Genomic DNA, 21421 nt, shown 5'->3' on the forward strand with positions numbered 1-21421 from the left:
CCTTGAACCGGCGCAGTTTCAATATGCAGACTATTCATCGTCTTAAACGGTAAAACATGACTTGAGTTTCATAAAGATAATTCCATACGTGTAATAGACAAGGAGCGGACAAAAATTGCAATATTTCACCTTATATCGTAAACATTTGTACGAACATTTAATTTCCAATCTTTCCATATACTTGGAGAATTGTGACCTTAAACATGATGGCATGTGGCTGGGACATGTTTTGTGCACTTTAGCTCAAAATCAATCCGTCGGTTGAGGAGTTATGGAGTAGACATGATAAAGTCTTCTGGTACGGGAATAATGTAATATAAGAAACATTAGGTCTTGTTTTATTAAGTTAAAAGCGTAGACATAAAAAACATTTACTTCTATATTCAAGCTGAAATTCCACGATCTGTGAGTGAAGTGAATTTCTTCAACGTATTGTGACTCTTATTTGAAATTGAAAATTCTTACACAACGCATGCAAATATTTCTGATCTATCAGCAATATTATATTATGATGTCTATGTCTATATTATTATAAAACAGTACATTCATTAAAACAGTACATACATCATTCAATAGCACAGGAAAAACAACTCTGAAAACAACACATATATGAATATATATAAATACCGGTATATGTACACTGAAAATTGACCATATTTTCAAGATTCAAATTCCACCAAAATTGCAGAAAAATGCTTGACAGTACATGTGACTGAATAAATATGATATATAAACAATAATTACTGAATGTGAATGCTAAACAGCAAGCTAAAACAGTAATAGTAATATTTTACAACAAAGTAATCTTTCAGTTTTCAGTAAGTCAGTAAAAAAACCTATTTTCAGGTTATTTTGGCATCTTATAGACGAATACAGTATTGTTCAAATCAGCATTGCCAAACATATAGCAGATGACATAAAGTTTCTTCAAATGCGGACAGTAGCAGACACTGCATGGCTGTAATATTTCCTTCTCGTCTATAAGCAGCTGTTTCATCTGGCCTGTGGACATGTCCAAACTCAAGATGTTGTTACTGGTATAGCCACAGATAAGCAGCTGGTTTCCTATTGCACTCATGCCAGTTGGTTGTCTCAGCGCATGCTCTTTAAATGTCTGGATGATTCTCAGATCTGTGTCAAACTTGGTTATCGTATGCATTTTGCTGTCTGACACATAAATAACTGCGTTATGACCTTCGCCAATAATTTCCACGAAACAAGGATCCTCAAATGCCGGTCTTCCACTGCAAGTACTATCTATCATCTTGATTGTCTTTCCATTCAGGTCTATCATTTCTACTCTGCCACCATTGTAGGAAACAACAATCCGGCCATTAAGGTAACCAATACCATAACATTCATCTCTGACCTTGATGCTGTTTCCCAGCAGAGAGAGGTGTCCCTCTGTTTCCATGTACTGAATGCTTTTAATATTGGGCATTGTAACTGCAACCATGGCCCTTGGAAGGAGACAGAGGTCCCATGGTGTGCCCGGCATACTGATCTGGGACACCAGACTGCTTGTCTGTAGGGCCATCATCATTACGGTGTCATTATTGCAGTCTACTAAGAGTAGCCTCTCCCCTGGCAGGAGCAGCATGCTAGTCAGGTAACAATCCTCAGTGTCAGATGGTGGCTTGACTTTGATGGCTGCGTCTAGCATGCTGGTCAGGTGGATGTCCTCAGTGTCAGCTGATGGCTTGAATGTTAAGGCTGCACCTAGCATACTGGTCCGGTAGGAGTCCTCCGTGTTAGATGGTGGCTTGAACTTGATTGATGCAACTGGGTCGACATGCGGTTCAGTCTGGCGATTTTTAGCTGACACCGACCTTCCTACAATTTTCAAAAACATGTCTTATTCAAATGCTACAACATGGACGTGTCTTTGTTGTGTATAATTTATGACCATCAGCCAAACAAACAAGAATAAGACATGGCAGTAATTCTTGACTAGGGTCAATATTGTTTTACGGCAAGAAACGCACTTTAGGTTGTAACAACGCTATCGCTAGAATTTAGTTATTGAATAGCCAAACATGCAAGCATTTCCACATGAGACCAACATGAACGTGTTGACATATTTATAAGCTTACTTTCTTTTTGTCTAGATTTATTCTGGTCGCACCGTGCAGGGACACCTGTGTCTGCTTTTGTTGCAGTTGTTCTCGTGTTACTCGTTGATGTATAGTAGGGCGTACTTTCTACAATGATGAAAAGTTCAAAAAAACAACAACTTATTCTAATGCATGACATTTTGATTTTATGAAGTGATGTAGTAGTGTGATATTGTACAGATATGATAATAATTTAGGTTTAACCAATATATATCACGATAGCGAAACAAATAATCACAAGGTATTAATCAATCTCATAGAGCGCACATTTTATGCGGGTGTGATTTTATACTGTGAAAGAAACCAGAGCACCTGTAGGTTAACCAACTTGCCCCACTTGGTGAACACCAACTAAACTCACATGCGCTTGGACAGGGAATCAAACACTCGGCGCCTTGGTGAGAAGTAAGCGTGATATCCACTGCACTACCCGAACAAGTATATTGATGTATCATCTTACCTGCGGTTTTTAATTCACTAGTCTTTTCTACAATGCCAAGTCCGGTGGTAGATGCAAGCAGCTTTTCTGTTAATGGATCTTTTATAAACAGGTACTGTTGGACACAAGTCTCCTTTTTAATGTCGACCAAAGCAGACTGCAGACTTCTTAGATGTGGCAGGGCTCTCCTTCCTTTGATAAAGAACTGTGAATTATTCCCTTCTAGTTCTTTCAGTTGGGACAAAATAGTTTCTACCTTGGACTTTAGGTTGTTGCACTTTGGTGTGAGGGAGTCCAACATTGTTTCGTCATTTGCTTTCAGCTGTCTTACTTTCTTCAAAAGAGATTTTTCTCTTTCCTCAAAGTATTGAGTAACTTCATCTCGATACATTCTCAGTTTATTAATCTCATTTGTGCCCAGCTTTTTTACCAGCTCAATCCTGTTTTCAACATTAGAAACACAGGCATCAATGTCTTTTATTAACCTGTCAATGACTCTGTAAACATATCCATGCTCCAATCCATCTTTGAAATCTTTAGAAATTTCAGAGATGAGGGTAATATCACATGATCTATGTTCAAAGGCTAAACAGTGTCCACAGGTGAGGGTCTGGTGAGTGGAACAGAAATATTTGATGGACTCCTTTGGATGGATCTCACAAGGCTCAATACTCTCTTGTTCATCAGGTTTGAGTCTCATTGGTGTGGTAATGTTGCTCTTATCCAAGAGTGCATGAGATTTTGTTGCTCTGAGCTTCCTGTGTACATTAGAGCAGGTTTTGCATAAAAACTCCCTGCAGACTGAACAAAAGGCCTCGGCTGGAAACGTCTCTCCATCTTGGGAGCAGGGCTCGCACAAGGTTATATCAACAGTAGATGTTCCTTTCTGGCGTTTCCTTCCAGGAACCTCCATTTGCCTTTATCAATTTATTGCAAATCTGAAATTAAAAAAGATGGGTCATTTTGTTCCTCGGCGTTTCATTTGAAAGGACCGTTTCGTTATATAGGATAGTCGTTGTTAAAACCATACAAACCATTTAGGTTTATTAATGAGAGAGAAAGTAATGGGCTACCTGATATAAGTTATATCTTAATTAAAACCACCATTGACCATTTTATATAAACTTATGATATATATTTCTTTCTTCAAGTTTGTGTGTACAGTTATCGTTTCGTTTTCCTGCCACATTGAGCCAAAACAGCTACTGACTTCATAAGAATAGTTTGATGTCATTCTTCAGAAAGCCAGCCATGAGTTGACTTTATTCTTATTTATCCAAAAATAATAGCATTCATAAAATAAGTTTGTTTTCAATGTGCTACATTACAAATTATAAGGTATGATAAATAAACCATATGAAAAGCCATTACAATTTGGAATGAATTTTCATTCGGTTAATTTCTCATATTTTATTTCTTTTTTCACATGTAAGGACAGTTGATATAATTAGAGTACACTAACAATCCAGGGTCTGTATTCACTTATGGCTTGAGACTAAGTTTCACACACAGGTTAAAAAAAAGACTTTTTAAACGTTACTAACTATCTATAAGTATGCCTGATAGAAGAACACATTATTTTTAACATTTACCGCTATTTTCGCCATTTCTGCTCCGAAAATGGCATTTTTACAACAAAATAAACCTTTGCTTTTCTGAGTCAGACTCAAGAGGTATGTGAATATTGGCCTTGACAATGTTACATCGTGTGGCAATATGGTGCAAACCACCAGTCTTGATCACATCATTTATTGGTTAAGCTATTTTGATGAGTGAGTGGTCGGTTTGTGGTGTTTCTATTTGTGTAATGTGTTGTATATACGTTTGTATCTCTAGTTTGTTGTCGTTTGGGCAATTGCCTTGTGCCTTTTAACAGGGTTGGTTTATTGTTCAAATCTTAGCCTACCGTGTTGTTTTCATTGTATTATTACAGTACGTAATAATTGTTTTTACTTATGAGTGCCCTTCAAATCAATTCAATGTACAAGGAATAGAAGGTATGGACTGTTTTAATGGCAACATCATCGCTTGCGTGGCCTGATTGTGGTGCTTGTATGTGTATAAGTGGTGATTGTATGTTATTGTTATTCGTTCAGTGTCGTTCGGGCCCTTGTCGAGTGCTTCTGAACAGGGTTGATATTTGATTGTAAACTACTGGGCTTGACCCTGTAGTTAACATTGTATAATTGAGATCCCACGGTTTAGTTGCAAGGCTAGTTCCTGTTGTATCATTTTATTTAGGTACTTTATAACCACGTGCAACTTTCAGACACAGACATAACTACGCATGAACAAAAAATCGCGGAACTATTTGGTCATTACAACGAATGGAAGGAGCACGCTGAACAGTTGCAGGAAGAGGTTAGGTCCCTTTCGTCATTCAAGGAAGTAGTCAATCATGCCTAAGTAGACTACAAAGCACCCGGTGACCCCTTCTTATTCTATATAAATGATGCAATCGCGTTCGAAGTCAATTTTCAAGCTCAGTCAAGTGTGACGTAATTCCTCCGCTTTCGACACAGACTTTTGGTAGAAGGGAACTAATGTGTAATAATAACTTGTATAGACATGAAAGTGATACGTAAACATGTGGCAGTTTAGGGGTTTCTTCTATACAATGTAAAATGAGCCATGTTCGGAATTTAGCGTTAAACAAAACATTCTTCCAGTAGTGTTTACATCATGTACACTACAAGATTAACTATATAATATACCTAATGTATTAAATATTAACATAAAGTGAACAACTTTAACAGTATACATATCCTTTTGAATTCAGACAGCATCCTAATAGCGATAATAATCCAAACGTGTTTGAACACGAAGTGTGGGATCCCATGTCGACATATTGTCGTTATTAATATTGCGATGACGTAAGGTTTGCGCAATTCATTGATTTATACCTTGCGCCAAATCATTCATTTCCAACACAGACATCCTGCAGGCCGTATGACAAAATGTGTCATGGGATAGATAAAAGGTACGTCGTCTTAATTTTAATGAAACTTCTTTAATATAATTATCATAGATAGGCATACGGATGTATTTGTAAAAAGAATAAGACTACAGTGACTGAAATAATGTTTAAATTTCCCTCGCGTTGGTAGATAATAAAACGCCATTGGTTGTACATAATAAACATAGCGCTTGGTTGACTCTGTGGTATGTGTATACTATTAGACAGAAAGCTCACTCAATGCATTGAATGCTTTTTGCAAACTGGTATTTGAATACACTTGTTTAAATTTATGTTTGGTTCGGCGCAGTGTTTTTTTTAATTGAAAATATTAATAGAACACAATAACCCAATTCTGGTTAACAGTAACGCGAACAGATACACTTAGTAATATCTAATGATTTATAAACATCTTGTAAACGCATAGGGACCGTGGCAATTCTTCTATTAAATAAATAATTTTGTACATAGAGTTAACATATACACGGATCACATAAGTAAAATAATGTTAATCCTGCCACCATCTTTCTCAGTTCATCAGATTGTGTTTTCCTCAGCAATTAATGAAGCAAAGTCCACATTAATTACTGGCTGCTTCCTATCCAACCACATTTAAATTCCCATTTCTTTATTATCCCGTTCCTTTATTAAAATTATCACTTTAATTCTTCCAGTAAATGAACCAGTAAATTGTTTATTATCAGCTCTGAACAATACACCAAATAGTCCAAGATTTTATATTGTTTTGTATTTTAATCCATAACATGACATTTTACCTTAAACAGGTTAAACATCGTCGTAAGGTGAATCGACATGTATTTTGTAAATGAAACCGCATAGGAGGTGGGGTGGGTTGGAGGAAAAATATTCGACCGCGAAGCTGCTTGTTGATCATCTGCGTGGGCTTGGAAATTGCAATGACGTACTGCGCAACTTCCGCCACGCTTCAAGTGTAAACAGGTTATGTTACACTAATTGAAATAAGAACATCCAGACACCACGCTGACCAGCTCCTGACTGCCTGCCGTTGAGCATTTAAATGTATAAGTGCTTAATATAAATCAATTTATAACTCCTTTGTCTTATAAATTATATTTTTATATTTGCGCTCTCACAGACAAAGTTCATTTATGGGACAAGAACCACTAACAGCTATTGGATTGAAAAGGGCTGGTGCATTTACACCAGCCAATATTTATTGTATGATTATTATATAATTGAGATTATGAGTGAAATTATAAGTACAAGTCCCATAAAGTTGGGCGTACAAAAAAGTCCCAAACCAAGTCCAACCAAAGGAGGGGAGAGCGCAAGTATATTCGTATTCAATAATGACTAGAGAATAATACTTCAGGGTAGCAAAAACTACCAAAATTAATAAAGAAACAAAAATAATAACAATAAAAAAAAAATTATGTAAAAATAAAAAAATAAAATGGCAAGTTTAGAAGAAATAAAGAAAGTTGACAATGTATAATACATGTGAACCTATACAAACATATGGTACAGTATAGGTAAATTGAAGTGTAAAGGTACTGCCCATTGAAAAAGCAGTCATTGACACATATCTAAAATAACAACAAAAAGGTAAACATGATTAGAAACATTTGTCAAAAGATTTGACACATAAGGAGTCATGTCAAAGTAAAATGTAAGTTTGGCACATTTAGACAGATATACATACACACAAATTAACAGCCTATGGAAAATATATACATATAACACAAGTATCTACAATGATTATCAAAGCACATGTTTCAAGATGATTGAGACACACTACCAATGTCCCTAATTGTTAAAAAGGAAGAAAAATTGGCATGAAAAAGTGCCATGTGAAATGGATGCACAACCAACATCCACCATAATCGTTATGTGACAACGTGTTGTATTGCACACCTGGTTTGCCTTTTTGAGTTTTGAGGAGATAGATGTGAGCAGATTTTGCGTAGTATATTATGCAAGAGATGCAATCAACAGCTGTTGTTTAACTGCATCACTTTGTGTGGGCTCATGATGAGTGGTATTGGTAAAGGCGTTTTGTTGAGGTGAGGAGCCAATGTCAATGCTTTGCTAACCTGCAAACGGGAAAGCAAGTCGCATATTGTGTTGTTCTTAGTGCTAATGTGTTTGGAATGAAAGCAGAAATTGTTTTCCAAAGCAGTCAGAACAATAGCTCTTATTAGTTTCATCATAATTTTGTCTTTTGATGTCTGTTTGTTCAAGCAATAAACAACGGCCATGTTGTCGCAAATAAATAATATGTTTTTGTTTCTCCAGAGGTGGCCAAACATTGTCACAGCAAGTGCAATTGGGTACAGTTCAAGAATATTGATATGGTGATGTTTGACCTTTTCAGGGAAGATACCAAATGTCCAGGAAGAACCATGGGTGCACGCAAACCCTTTTGACCCCGCGGCGTCAGAAAACAATTTCAGGGTTGTAGAAGGAATAAATCGTTCCCCTGTTAAAAGTGTGCAACCATTGTAGTTATCTAGGAAGGCATGCCATAGAGCAAGATCGGCTCTAGTTTCGCTGGTCATGCGAATATGATGGTGAGGTTTGATAACACCAATGGTCAGGTCATAAAGGCGCCTTAAAAAGCAGCGGCCTGGTTTTATAACTTTGCATGCAAAATTGAGGTGACCTAAAAGGGATTGTAATTCTTTTAGTGTAACCTTTTTACGATGTTTGAAGCTTTTTAAGAGATCACGGAGCAAACTGACTTTGTCTGCAGGCAGCTTGGCAGTTAATGAAGTGGTATCCACTAGAATTCCATGCACTTCTGCTGAAGTGTTGGGATGTACTGTTTTTGAGTCCTTAATTGGCAGACCGATATCTTTAGCAAAATTCAGGAAAGTCTTTAGGGAATTTGAACAAGTTTGAGTTCCAGCCGGACCCACAAAGATGAAGTTATCAATAATGTGAGATACGAAGTTGACCTTGAGTTTATGTTGTAAGACCCATTGAATACTCGAAGAGAAAGCTTCAAATATGGCAACTGATGATGAAGCACCCATTGGTAAAACCGTGTCAAAATAATATTTGTTATCGAAGGTGAAACCTAGTTTGTGGTAGTCTAATGGTGACATTGGGATAATTCGAAACGCTTCTTCGATATCAGCTTTTGCGATGGTTGAGTTACGTCCACATTGCAGAATGAGAGAGGCAACATGGTCAAATGTTTCTATTGTTACCGCAGAATTTTGTTTTGGTATAAGTGAGTTCACAGCAGGCAAGGTTGCTGAAGGTGAGAATGATAAATCGTGGATAAGACGAAAACAGTTTGGGGTACGTTTTGGTACGGCTCCCAGCGGGCTACAGACAAAGTTTTTTAGTGGAGGGGTGTTATATGGACCCTTTATGCGACCCCGGGTCACTTCCTTTGAGAGTTTATTTTGAACAAATGTGAAGTGAGTATGCACAGAAGAATGGTTTTGTGCAGTATGTGGTGAAAGGATTCCCTCTGTACCAAGAGGAAATCCCTCACTGAAACCTTTGGCAAGAAACTGTGTTTTATCGGTGTCATAACCATGAAGGTAATCTATGAACTTGTGGATGAGCACCGGGGTGGGCAGAGGGAAATCAGTCTCTTTTATGAGGCTGATGTGTTGGCAGGTTGACTTGTTTGGAAAGTTGATGGGGTCTTTGACCATGAACTGTTGGGTATGGGGATCTCTTTGGTGCATGGAATGGCTTTGGGCATCCACAGGCACCGTGGGGCCCCTCACAGTTGCTACATTGGTGAGAAACTGTGCATTTGAGTTTGTTGCAGGCTCCTGATTCTTGAAACTCCCAACAGTAACCTTTCTTGTATAGGATATGTGCAGGGATTTTGTTTGAGTGTGGCCTAGAATTGAACTTTGAGGGGCCACGAAAGGAACTGTTCATCATACAGCAGAAAAGGTATGTTTCTGTATGTATAGTTCCCCAAGGAATGGATGGTGATGCTGCACGCAGACGCCTAAATTTTTCATCATAGGCAATCCATTGTTGCGAGTTATGGGAGAGATTTTGGATGATGGACATGTACCGGAAAAGTTGTGGTGCTTGAGAATGATATTTTGCTGAGTATATGTCTGCGTATATTTGAAAAGCCTTATTCCATTGGTCAATTTCAGTAATTTGTTTAGCAGATGCTTTCTGTATTGAAGTCACAGTTGAGTTGTTTGTTTTTTTGATGGTCATTGTTTCACCAAGATGGTCCCTATGGATAATGGATGCAAAGTCAACATACTCTCCATTTAGAATTTTGTCAGCAAGTTTCTGATCCAACGGGGGGTGAATTGCTGAAAAAGCTCCCAAAGAAACATGTTCTGGTTCGGCATTTTCAGATGGAAAGTCAGTATTAACCTCGCTATAAAGCGAATCAACTGAAGCAAGGTCTTGCTCTGATGAATCAGAGGACGCAATCGAAACAGCTGTACCGTCTGGTTTGGCAGCACCGGCACTGTTGATCAAATCCCCGATTTCCTGGAGAATGTCATCGTCTTTCGATATAACATTGGCCAACAAGACAGCAACGCGGCTTTGTTTCCCACCAGTGGTGCTGGGCTCAGGGTCTGCCTTACGTTTCCCCGTCTTGGCAGATTTAGGGTTCTTCTTGACCATGGTGCTGAAACTATTAAAAGAGAAATACCAGAAATCAGGTAGAAACATATACCCAAAAAATAATGGATTGGAAATAGGAACACAACCAATGCCCTAAAATCCATCCATAAATATACAAGGATTGGAAATAGGCACACAACCAATGCCCGAAAATCCATCCTTAAAAGTACAAGGCTTGGAATTAGGCACACAACCAATGCCCGAAAATCCATTCTTAAAAGTACAAGGCTTGGAAATAGGCACACAACCAATGCCCGAAAATCCATCCTTAAAAGAACAAGGCTTGGAAATAGGCACACAACCAATGCCGAAAATCCATCCTTAAAAGTACAAGGCTTGGAAATAGGCACACAACCAATGCCCGAAAATCCATCCTTAAGTACAAGGCTTGGAAATAGGCACACAACCAATGCCCGAAAATCCATCCTTAAAAAATACAAGGCTTGGAAATAGGCACACAACCAATGCCCGAAAATCCATCCTTAATAATCCAAGGCTTGGAAATAGGCACACAACCAATGCCCGAAAATCCATCCTTATCATAATAAGTATTTGACACAAAATGCCAAAAATGAAGCAAATAAAAATATTTGTATTCAAGTAAAATGTGCATCTGCACAAAGTTTGGTTCGTATGACATCAATATGAAATGTCTACAAATATTTGTTCGGGTAAGCATTATTTCCCCAAAACTTGAATACAGAAGTCAAATAGAGTGTCATGCCATATTAACCGTGTACTCTATTATAGTTTATATAAGCGATAAATTTGACATATAAACAACTGCGTTGCAGAGAAACAGAAATGATAGTAATACTTGAAACCAGTTTTTTTTTTTTTTTAAATGGTGTCAGATGGGAAGAGCAACTGTTCTCTCATGGGCTGCTCACTGTCAACTGCAACTGCTCTGTTACAACACTGGTTTCATCAGTGTCTGAAATATATATAGCTATGCAACAAAATGGTCATGATAGCAAATATATAAAAAGAAGACGGATTAACATGTTTATACATGTGATAGGCAATTTATGTCTTATTTGAAATGTGACACCCTTCTTTCTGCAAAAAGAAGCGCACTTCGTACAGAAAAATAGTATCTTGGCATTCCACACAAAGGGTGCACATGTATGCCATCATCAGCACAGAAATCCTGAGTAAAACGCAGATTAAAGTTATTTCTGCAGTGCGACCAAAACACAATGTCTGGGTTGTGATGGCATTGCGAACGAAGCAATGTATTGGTTTGTCTCGCCCGTGTATTGAAAGGGTGATTGCCACAGCGCTCTAAAATTTCGGAAACAACAACCTTTTTGCAACCTAACTTAAGAAGGGTTGTTGTCAATTCAATCAGGGCATGAACTGTTTGGTCAACAGATAAATTCATATTACACAAGTCATTACTGCCTATGTCCAAAAATACCACATCAATGTGAAGCTCAGATACAAGGTATGAAGCCTGCCAAAGCGATTTTGTGTTCGTGATTGGAAGCAGAGTCCCACCGCCCACGCCATGCCAGAATATTTGCATTTTTTCTTCGGCCAGGCCCATGTTAATTTTATGGTTCGAAACACACCATGACTGCAAATGTTTTGTAAACGAATGTCCTAAAATTAAAACGGACAATGGCATGTTATAATCTTGGAACTTTCTAGATAATAATAGAAAAACAAACTTCTCTTCAAACAAAGGAAAAGACGCGGTGCAAGTAGGTCAAAGGATCCAGATGATGCTTTGCGAAATATGGCGAAAAACGCTCCGTTATGTTATCAATCTTGATTGCATATGTAAGAAAAAGATTAAAGGTATAAGATACAATTTACTGTAAACCCGAGAATCCACATCAGAATGCACAATTGAAAAAATATTCGACCGCGAAGCTGCTTGTTGATCATCTGCGTGGGCTTGGAAATTGCAATGACGTACTGCGCAACTTCCGCCACGCTTCAAGTGTAAACAGGTTATGTTACACTAATTGAAATAAGAACATCCAGACACCACGCTGACCAGCTCCTGACTGCCTGCCGTTGAGCATTTAAATGTATAAGTGCTTAATATAAATCAATTTATAACTCCTTTGTCTTATAAATTATATTTTTTTTAATATAGTATTAAGTATATTAGTCGGTATTCGTTCAAACTTTAGTGATTTTTCAACAAATTATGATCCAGTTGTTCAATAAAATTGAATGTTCGACATTGTGTTCTTGATCAAGGTTTCAGTAACAATTAATAATAAACACCTCGTTTACAGAATTTATTTGCATATATCTACAAAGCATATAAAGGTAAACTTGTCTAATCTCACAATATATAATGTTAAAGAAATCATACACTTGCCTAATGAAAAATACATCATTCATTCATGTCACACAAAGTAAAAAAAGTTTTTTGACAAACATGCACCATGGTTCTTAACGCATTTGATTGCAACACTTGAAGTGTGTTATTCCATGTCACTCGCAGATATCCAGCTATTGAACTTTTTGGGGTAATATTTCCACTTTACAAAGTATTGCATATTGCGTCCTTTGCCCCGTCGTTTTAACACTTTTTCCACTTTCCACGTTTGATCAGCATTCACACGAACTTTCTGCAGTTCGCTTTCATAAAATGTTCCTTTGATAGGTTCATCCTGCAAGTCATTGAGCCTGTAGATGGGTAGAATTCCTCTGTGGTAGCGTGTATGTACGCGAAATAACTCTCCCGAATATGTCTCATCGTATGCTCGTGTAAATGCTGATTTTAAATGGCTAATGCGTACATAATCACCGACTCGAAATTTAAAAGGTTTCAGTTTAGGCAAAAGTTCCTTTCCTTTAGGATTTTGTGCAAAGTATGTAGCTAATCTCACTTCTTCCTGGTTATTGCCTTTGACGTCGGCGGGTCGCATATCAATGGTTCTATGATAGGTATGATTGTAGCTTTCTGCAATATGTTGCAAAATTGACAGATACTGATGACTATCTTTGTGATTAAAGTAGCGGTAGAGTTTTCGTTTGATGGTTAAAATGGCCCGTTCCGAAGTGGAAGCCTTGGTTTCGTTCTGTGTTGGGAAATAATGCACGTCGAACTTGCGCATGCGGTCCTGAACACGCTTGGCTTTAAACTCTTGTCCTGAAACATAACATTGTATTAAATTACGCATTCAAAGCTTGTTTACGAAAGACATCCATGTACTCACTATTTTAAAAATGCCAAATCTTTCAGACATATATATTTGACATTAACATACATTTATCCGTAATCATTTTTGCTGGATCTCGACCAGACGTTTGAAATATGTCTGTAAATGCCTCTGCCACTGCCTCACCAGTTTTTCGTCGTAAAGGGCGAAGCCATACGTACTTGGAAAACGTATCTATAACCAGCAGAATGTACTTGTAATCGTCGTTCCAGTTTGCAAACTTGACCATATCGATTAAGTCAGCCATCCATACATCATCTTTTCCCGCGCTAATAATATGATTGCGTTGAAAGCGCCTTCGCACGGGCTTGTGAAGACTGTACGATTCTTGATCATGCAAAAATTGCCGTATCCTGTGCATACCAAGTTTGAATTTGCCTTCTTTTTGTACCGCTTTGTACAATTTTTGAGGACCGGCAAAACTGGCAGGGTGTGATGGATCGTAATAAATGGTCTTTAAATACTCCTTCCAAGAAGCCATGTCTGTACTTGTTGAGTCCGCAAGTACAACTGAAGTAAAATGTTTTTACACTTTATATTTATTGGTCCTCGCTGCCACTACTTTCATCGTCACTCTCTTCTCCACTGTCTTCCGAAAGTTCGAATAAGTCTTGAAATTGATGCTGATGTTTTTTAATGACTCTTTTTATTGCAGAAGGTAAACTAACGCCTTTTTGTCGTAGTTTATCAATCTGCTCAACTATTACCCTATGGGATGCATTTGTCACCAACGGCAGCCAGTACATTTCCAAAAGGCGTTGATAATTGGCAAAGAAAATCCTTTCTTTAAACGGCTGTGTACGCTCTGTGGCCATTTCGTACGAATCTTCTTCATTATATCCATCATCGATGTACTGGTCGTATAACTTGTTGAATTTAACTTTATTTTCTTTGTGAGCAATTTCCCAGATATGACGAAAACCATCATTTTCTTCTATATCTACGTCCATTGTATCATCACTATGTTTGTCAGTCATGGGTCGTTTCGCCGGCGGCTCACCCATGGTTTCCCTTGTTTCCGGACACCAACCATGTTTAACGTGCCTTTGCACATCGTGCGCAGAATCGAATAACAGTCCGCAATCGTCACAGGGTTGCCCCTTTTCAGCCATTGCTTCTCCTTGATCGTCGATGTGAACAGTTTGAACTCCGACCGAATAATGATTTGTTTCTAACAACTTATTCTCTTTTATAACAGTACATGGACTTTCTAGTTGGTGATTGGTCGAATTTGGCAACTCGCTTTCCTGGTAGAATCGTTTAGGTTTCGAGACATATTTTAATCTGTCATTTTCCGCAGTAAATGGTTTTAAGTCCACCAGCAAATACCCGTAGGGGTACTTTGTGGCTTTTGCAAACGTGTGCATAAACTTATCCGTGTGTCCCGGGTACATTTGGCGCGCCAAAACCATCACCGATTGGCGATCTACAGGATTGTTGAACAGTACCAGATAATGACAGTTGCGCCTTTGCGTCGGATCTTTCGTGCCAAATAAGTTCTGATTGATAGAAACCACAGATAAAGATCTATGATGCGAGCCATTCGTAAATAGATCATTGATACGTTTGTCTTTGCCAGCGTCAGAAAATAAGTCATCCAAAATAAGTAAATTGTTGAATCTGGGATCGAAAAAGTCGTCATCCGCCAAATCCGTAGGAATGCCTTGCACAAATTCCACTCTCGGTAACACAGACTCCCTGATTATTGAGTACAGCGGTTGCCATCTTTTGTAAAGCCATAGTATTCTTTGCACAGTAGGTTGGATCCTAGACTTATGATTCTGTAGTACATCCTTTACAAAGGTCGTCTTTCCGCATGCTGAATTGAGTAAAGAATGGTATGTTATTGACCTTAGTTCATCTTAAAAATAATAGAATAGTGTGTATATAATTTAAGTAGAAATACATGTATTTGAACAAACCAATACCTGTCGGCCCAGATATCATCATTGTAAACGGGTGTTGAAACGTCATATTTTGTGAATTTATTTCGTCTGATGTTCGCGCTCCCTGTGGTGGTGGTGGTGGTGGTGGTGGTGGTGGATGTGACTCTCTCTGTGGCGGTGGTGGTGGTGGTGGTGGTGGTGGTTGTGACTCTCTCTGTGGCGGTGGTGGTGGTGGTGGTGGTGGTTGTGACTCTCTCCGTGGTGGTGGTGGTGGTGGCACTTCCAGTGGTGGTGGTGGTGGTGGTGGTGGTGGTGGTGGATACGCTTCATTGAACACCATCTCCATTTCATGATTGACGGCCTTATGCTTGTGCTTTTGATGTCTCAGCATAGCATCCCTTCTTGAAAACTGCTGGTCACACTTTGGACACTTGGGATATTCCATGTTATTCCTCCGATGTCTTTATTCAGAATGATTGCTTGTTACCTTTTCTTAAGTATTAAAGTGAACGGTGTTTTTATTCAGCCAATCATATTCCTTTTAAAAACCAGCACTTGCGCATGCGCAAATTATTTTAGCTTATAAGTACAACTCTTCTCACGCTGTATTATTATTTTGCAGATAGCAGTTAAACGTCTCGGATTAAAAAGCAGTGGACAACATAGCAGCGAGCAAAAGGTAAGCACACATTTAGTCTTAACTGGACTTTGTTGTCTCGCCTGGCTTTTCTGTTGTCTCGCCTGGCTTTTTAGCTGCATTCTAAACGTTATTTGTAATTTATAATACAATTTTACTCACATCTAGAATGAGTAAATTTTGAAATTATATTTTCCTTATTCATCTTATTAAGACCACTGAATGACTAATTCTGTACATTTTCAGAGCGACAGTCATGACGTACCAATGCGAGGTCTGCAATGTTACTTTCTCCAAACTGAGTCAGCTATTACAACATAGAAGAACCGAGAATCATTGGCCAAAATATACATGCCCGACCTGCAAGAAAGACTTCACTAGGAAGAATAACTTAAAGCAACATATGAAAAAACATGAGGACGAAAATAATCACCACTGCCCCGAGTGCCTTCGGGTATTTACGAGAAGTGATGCACTTGAGGAGCATTTCTTGCAACATCAAAACCAAAGTGGTGGCGGAAGAAAGAGGACTAGTGATGATGACACAAATTCTAACGGAACTCGGAAGAGACAAAAATTAACTGCAAAAGACGATGCGATGAAATATTATCAAGTAGAACAAATTAGTGAAAGAAGGATAGAAAAATTCAACACAACTGCATCATATTACAAAATAACAGTACAAGATATGGAAATCAGGGAACTTCCAAACATAATTAAAACTTTAAAACAAATTTTTCAATCAATCATTGAAACCATTGCAGGCAACATACCATCGTCCGACAAAGTAAGAGTTACGATGGATAATCCGCAATTGGACTTTCCCATTGTCCTTCCGTTTATGCGAAGGTCTGAACTTACAGTCGACAGACTTTTGTCAGAAATAGAGAGAGTGCTTCAGTCGTATGAACAGTTTGTGCTTGACGAAACGTTCGGGTTGGAATTCGTTCACGTGCATTTGCCTACTGGAAGTGGATTTCGGGGGAAACCTTTTGTGGACATATCAAAGTTATTAAATAATAAAGGAAGTGTCATTCAAATAAGAAATACGGATGAGGTTTGTTGTGCACGCGCCATAGTTACAGCGATAGCGCGCATAGAAAAACACCCACAGTGGAATAATATACGCCAAGGCCACCATGCACAGAAACAACTGGCACTTAACTTGCACGACAAGGCCGGGGTGCCTCTGAAACGCTGCGGTATTGAAGAAGTAAAACTGTTTCAAACAGTACTTCCTAAATATAGAATCATTGTTTTATCGAAGGAACACTTCAATGCTATCATCTATGATGGACTGGATGACGGCGTGCCCATTTATTTGTACTCGCACAATAATCACTTTGATGTCATCACGACAGTCGCAGGATTTTTGAATAGAAGTTACTTCTGTCTACAATGTAAGAAAGGTTACAGTAACAAAGAGCAACATGCCTGTAACCATCCTTGCGTCCACTGTCATCGTCTACACGAGGACGACTCTCTTAACTGGGAACATTGTACCGGCTGCAATCGCAATTTTATAAACGAAACGTGTTTTGCAATGCACAAGCTTAACCACGACATTGGCTCATCAACCTGCAGTATGTATTACAAATGTAAGGATTGCGGACAAGCAATTAATGTGCGGAAACATAAGAAGCCTCACGTATGTAATGAAAAATACTGCAAAACATGTAAGGAATTCGTGACAGAAGATCACCAGTGCTTTATGCAGCCAATCGAGGTAACTAAATCCGAGGGAGGAACTATTAAAAAGAAAACAAACGGCACAAAATATATATTTTTTGACTTTGAGTGCACACAAGATCAGCAGCTTCATTGCGAAAAAGGATATCTATCTGGGGTAAACGGAAAGTGTGTCAATTGTAATAAAGCAACCTGTGGTTCTTATAAACATGAACCGAACTTGTGTGTCGCGCAAAGAGTATGCCATCATTGCCTAAAGTACGACTTGTCAAGCGATTCGGAGTGTGAATATTGCGGCAAAAATGAACTGATTTTCAAAGGCGATCAGACCACTCGGCGGTTTTGTAATTGGTTATTTTCTGAAGAAAATGTTGGTGCCACCGTAATTTGTCATAATTTCAAGGGTTATGACAGTTATCCTGTTCTGCAATACCTGCATGAAAATGCCATATTACCAGAGGTCATAACAAACGGAACAAAATTTATGTCCATTAAAGTTCCTGTTTGCAAAATACGCTTCATCGACTCCATAAATTTTATTCCAATGGCATTAGCGGATATGCCCAAATCATTTGGAATTGCGGAACTCGCAAAGGGCTACTTTCCGCATCTATTTAATCGACAAGAATACCAAACCGCGATACTCACGAAGTTACCAGACATGAAGTACTACTACCCAGATGGTATGAAAATAGACAAACGAATGGAGTTCATGGCATGGTATGACATTCACAAAAACGACGCGTTTGATTTTCAATATGAACTGTTAAAATACTGCCGATCAGATGTGGACATTTTGAGGAAATGCTGTCTGAAGTTTCGCGAGCTGTTTCAGGAAATAACACAAAAGAGTAAAGTTCCTGGCATTGATCCGTTTGAAAATTGTTTGACCATTGCCTCGGCATGTAATCTGGTGTTCCGGCGAAATTTTCTGGAACACGAAAGTATTGGCATTATTCCATCTCACGGTTACAGACCAGAAGAAAAACAGTCAATTATGGCCTATCAATGGATGTCATATCTAGCGCACGAAAATCAAATCAACATCCAACATGGCAGGAACTACGGCGAAAAGCAAATTGGGCCGTATAAAGTGGATGGGTATTACGAACGCGACGGTGAAAAGGTGGTATTGGAATTCCATGGCTGTTTTTGGCACGGATGCCAGAAATGTTTTTCAACGACAACAATTAATCCTGTCAATGACACGAGTATGGGCGAATTATATGCGAGAACCATGGCAAAAAAAGCTTTTATAAAATCTGAAGGTTATTCCTATGAATCTAAATGGGAATGCGACTTCAAAAACGACATGGAGATCAACCTAGACATGAAACAATACATACACAACCTTGAATATGTCTGCCCTCTTGAACCAAGAGATGCTTTCTTCGGGGGTCGCACAGAAGGGTTCAAATTGTATGAAGAAGCGTCAAGTGAACAAGAAATAAACTATTATGACGTGACATCATTGTATCCATATGTGAACAAAACTGGGAAAATACCTTTGGGGCACCCCGAAATTGTCACCGAAAATTTCGAAAACATAACCGAATACGAAGGACTGATCAAGTGTAAAATCGTACCTCCTCACGGACTCTACATACCCGTTTTACCCGTGAAATCGAATAAAAAGCTACTTTTTAGCCTGTGTAGAACATGCGCAGACCAGTACCAGCAGTCGCCATGTCAGCATACTGATAATGAAAGAGCTTTCCTGGGTACTTGGGTTACAGACGAGGTAAAACTGGCAATATCGCAGGGTTACAAAATTGTGAAAATCTACGAAGTTTGGCATTTTGAAAATATTTCGCAGTATGACCCAGACTCCAAATGTGGCGGTTTATTCACTGAATACGTGAATACCTTCCTGAAACTAAAGCAGGAAGCAAGCGGTTGGCCAGAATGGTGCAAAACAGAAGAAGACAAGCAATGGTATATTAAAAGATTCTATGACAAGGAGGGTATACTTTTAGACTATAACATGATTCTCAAAAATTCAGGTCTTCGATCCTTGGCTAAGCTGATGCTGAATTCTTTCTGGGGCAAATTTGGCCAACGTTCAAATCTAGCACAAACGTCTTACGTAACAGACACCAAGGAGTTTTTTGAATTTATGACAAATGACCAACAAACAATCAAGAACATCCATTTTGTAAATGAGGAAACAGTACAACTTGACTGGGCATACAGTGAAGATTTCATTTCGGATTCCTCTAGGACAAACGTTGTGATAGCTGCATACACAACGGCACAGGCCCGCCTTAAACTCTACAGCTATCTACAGGGTCTGGGTCAACGCTGTCTATATACGGACACAGATTCGATATTCTTTATTTCAAAGCTTGGGCAGTGGAAGCCGCCACTCGGAGATTTTCTTGGAGATCTCACAGATGAGGTTCCGGAAAATAAAATAACAAAATTTGTCACCGGTGGTCCCAAAAATTATGCGTACAAAACAGAACGATGTGACAAAAACGGTTACTTTTCGCTTTGCAAAGTCAAAGGGATCACGATGAATTTTAAAAACTCACTCCAAATCAATTACAATACAGTGGTCGATATGGTTAGGGGATCATCCCAAAGCCCATCAGCTATTCAAGTTCAGGACATGAAAATATGCAGGGACATAACACAAACTAGTGTAATCACAAGACAAGAAACAAAAGACTATAGACTTGTGTTTGACAAAAGAGTAATCAATGAGAATTACCTTACCTATCCTTACGGATACTAATGCATTTGTGTATACTTTTTACATGTTGTTTATAGCTGTTATAATATTCTATTGATTTTGTTTCAAGTGTACATGCATCGAATATTGACATGTTAATACATCAACAATGTTGCAATTCCGTTTTGTTTTCTCATTTTGTTTTTATTTACTAAATATGTTGTTAATAATTCATGCATATAGTGAATGTAATATGTTAACATCATCTGTATGCCCCTATGCCCTATGGACATTAATGTACTCTTTTTCTTTTTGTATGCCTTTGTTTGTTGTATACAACTTGCTGAAAATTTAAATATTCATTTTATTTCATATGTCGTATACATGTATTGGAATGCTGTAAATAAAATATAAATGTTATCGAGATTTAGTCTTCATATGTGTATCTATTCAGTTAAAAGACAATAGTACACGAAACACTGAGACTATTATCCCATCGTAAATTTAATGACTGACTTTTGGATTCCGCATTGCCCCGAATTATACACTGATGATAACACTGCTAACCGACCGTTTGACGTACTTGATTTTCCTTCTGAAGAAGTCCATTTTAATTAATACTGATGATATTGTCTTTCTTAATGCTAAATTCCGAACATGGCTCATATAACATTGTATTGAAGAAACCCCCAAAATGCCACTGGTTTACATATCACTTTCATGTCTATACAAGTTATTATTACACATTGGTTCCCTTCTACCAAAAGTCTGTGTCGAAAGCGGAGGAATTACGTCACACTTGACTGAGCTTGAAAATTGACTTCGAACGCGATTGCATCATTTATATAGAATAAGAAGGGGTCACCGGGTGCTTTGTAGTCTACTTAGGCATGATTGACTACTCAAGGAACTTGCCCTCTTTCGTGTTAATGAATTAAATAGAGAAATGACGGCAATAACTCAGGATAATGACACTCTTCACGCTGAAATCAAAACATTAACATCGTGCAACACATTACTAGCAAATGATAATTCAAGGCTACAGTCATCTCTCAGGGACCTCAACTTCAAACAGGAGCACCAGATACAGCAAAATCAACATTTTGAGCAATTCCATCCTTGCGGTCCGAATAACCATCCGCCTGATGCATATAACACATACGGACACTACAACAATCATTACAACTATTAACACTAACCTCATTTATGTGTGTATTAAAGTAAATTTCTTCG

General features: G+C 38.4%; 2 protein-coding genes across 3 annotated transcripts; one reads left to right on the forward strand and one right to left on the reverse strand.

Moving 5' to 3' along the window:
• Positions 1-332: 332 nt before the first annotated feature.
• Positions 333-6513, reverse strand: LOC128246811 (uncharacterized). Its single transcript, XM_052965264.1, has 4 exons — positions 6286-6513; positions 2575-3491; positions 2094-2201; positions 333-1833 (listed from the first exon to the last, which is right to left on the reverse strand). Exons 2-4 carry the CDS (start codon positions 3464-3466, stop codon positions 848-850), a joined length of 1986 nt encoding a protein of 661 aa, XP_052821224.1. The 5' UTR covers positions 3467-3491; positions 6286-6513; the 3' UTR covers positions 333-847.
• Positions 4414-20582, forward strand: LOC128246810 (uncharacterized). Of its 2 annotated transcripts, XM_052965263.1 has the most exons (3): positions 4414-5533; positions 15811-15867; positions 16072-20582. In XM_052965263.1, exon 3 carries the CDS (start codon positions 16082-16084, stop codon positions 20249-20251), a length of 4170 nt encoding a protein of 1389 aa, XP_052821223.1. In that variant the 5' UTR covers positions 4414-5533; positions 15811-15867; positions 16072-16081; the 3' UTR covers positions 20252-20582. The 2 variants fall into 2 exon arrangements, with proteins under 2 accessions (XP_052821223.1, XP_052821222.1); XM_052965262.1 differs by lacking the exon at positions 4414-5533 and having other exon boundaries at positions 15569-15867.
• The last annotated feature ends 839 nt before the right edge of the window (positions 20583-21421 follow it).

Source organism: Mya arenaria, chromosome 9 (assembly GCF_026914265.1).
Source record: "Mya arenaria isolate MELC-2E11 chromosome 9, ASM2691426v1".
In the NCBI taxonomy this organism is placed as follows: domain Eukaryota; kingdom Metazoa; phylum Mollusca; class Bivalvia; order Myida; family Myidae; genus Mya; species Mya arenaria.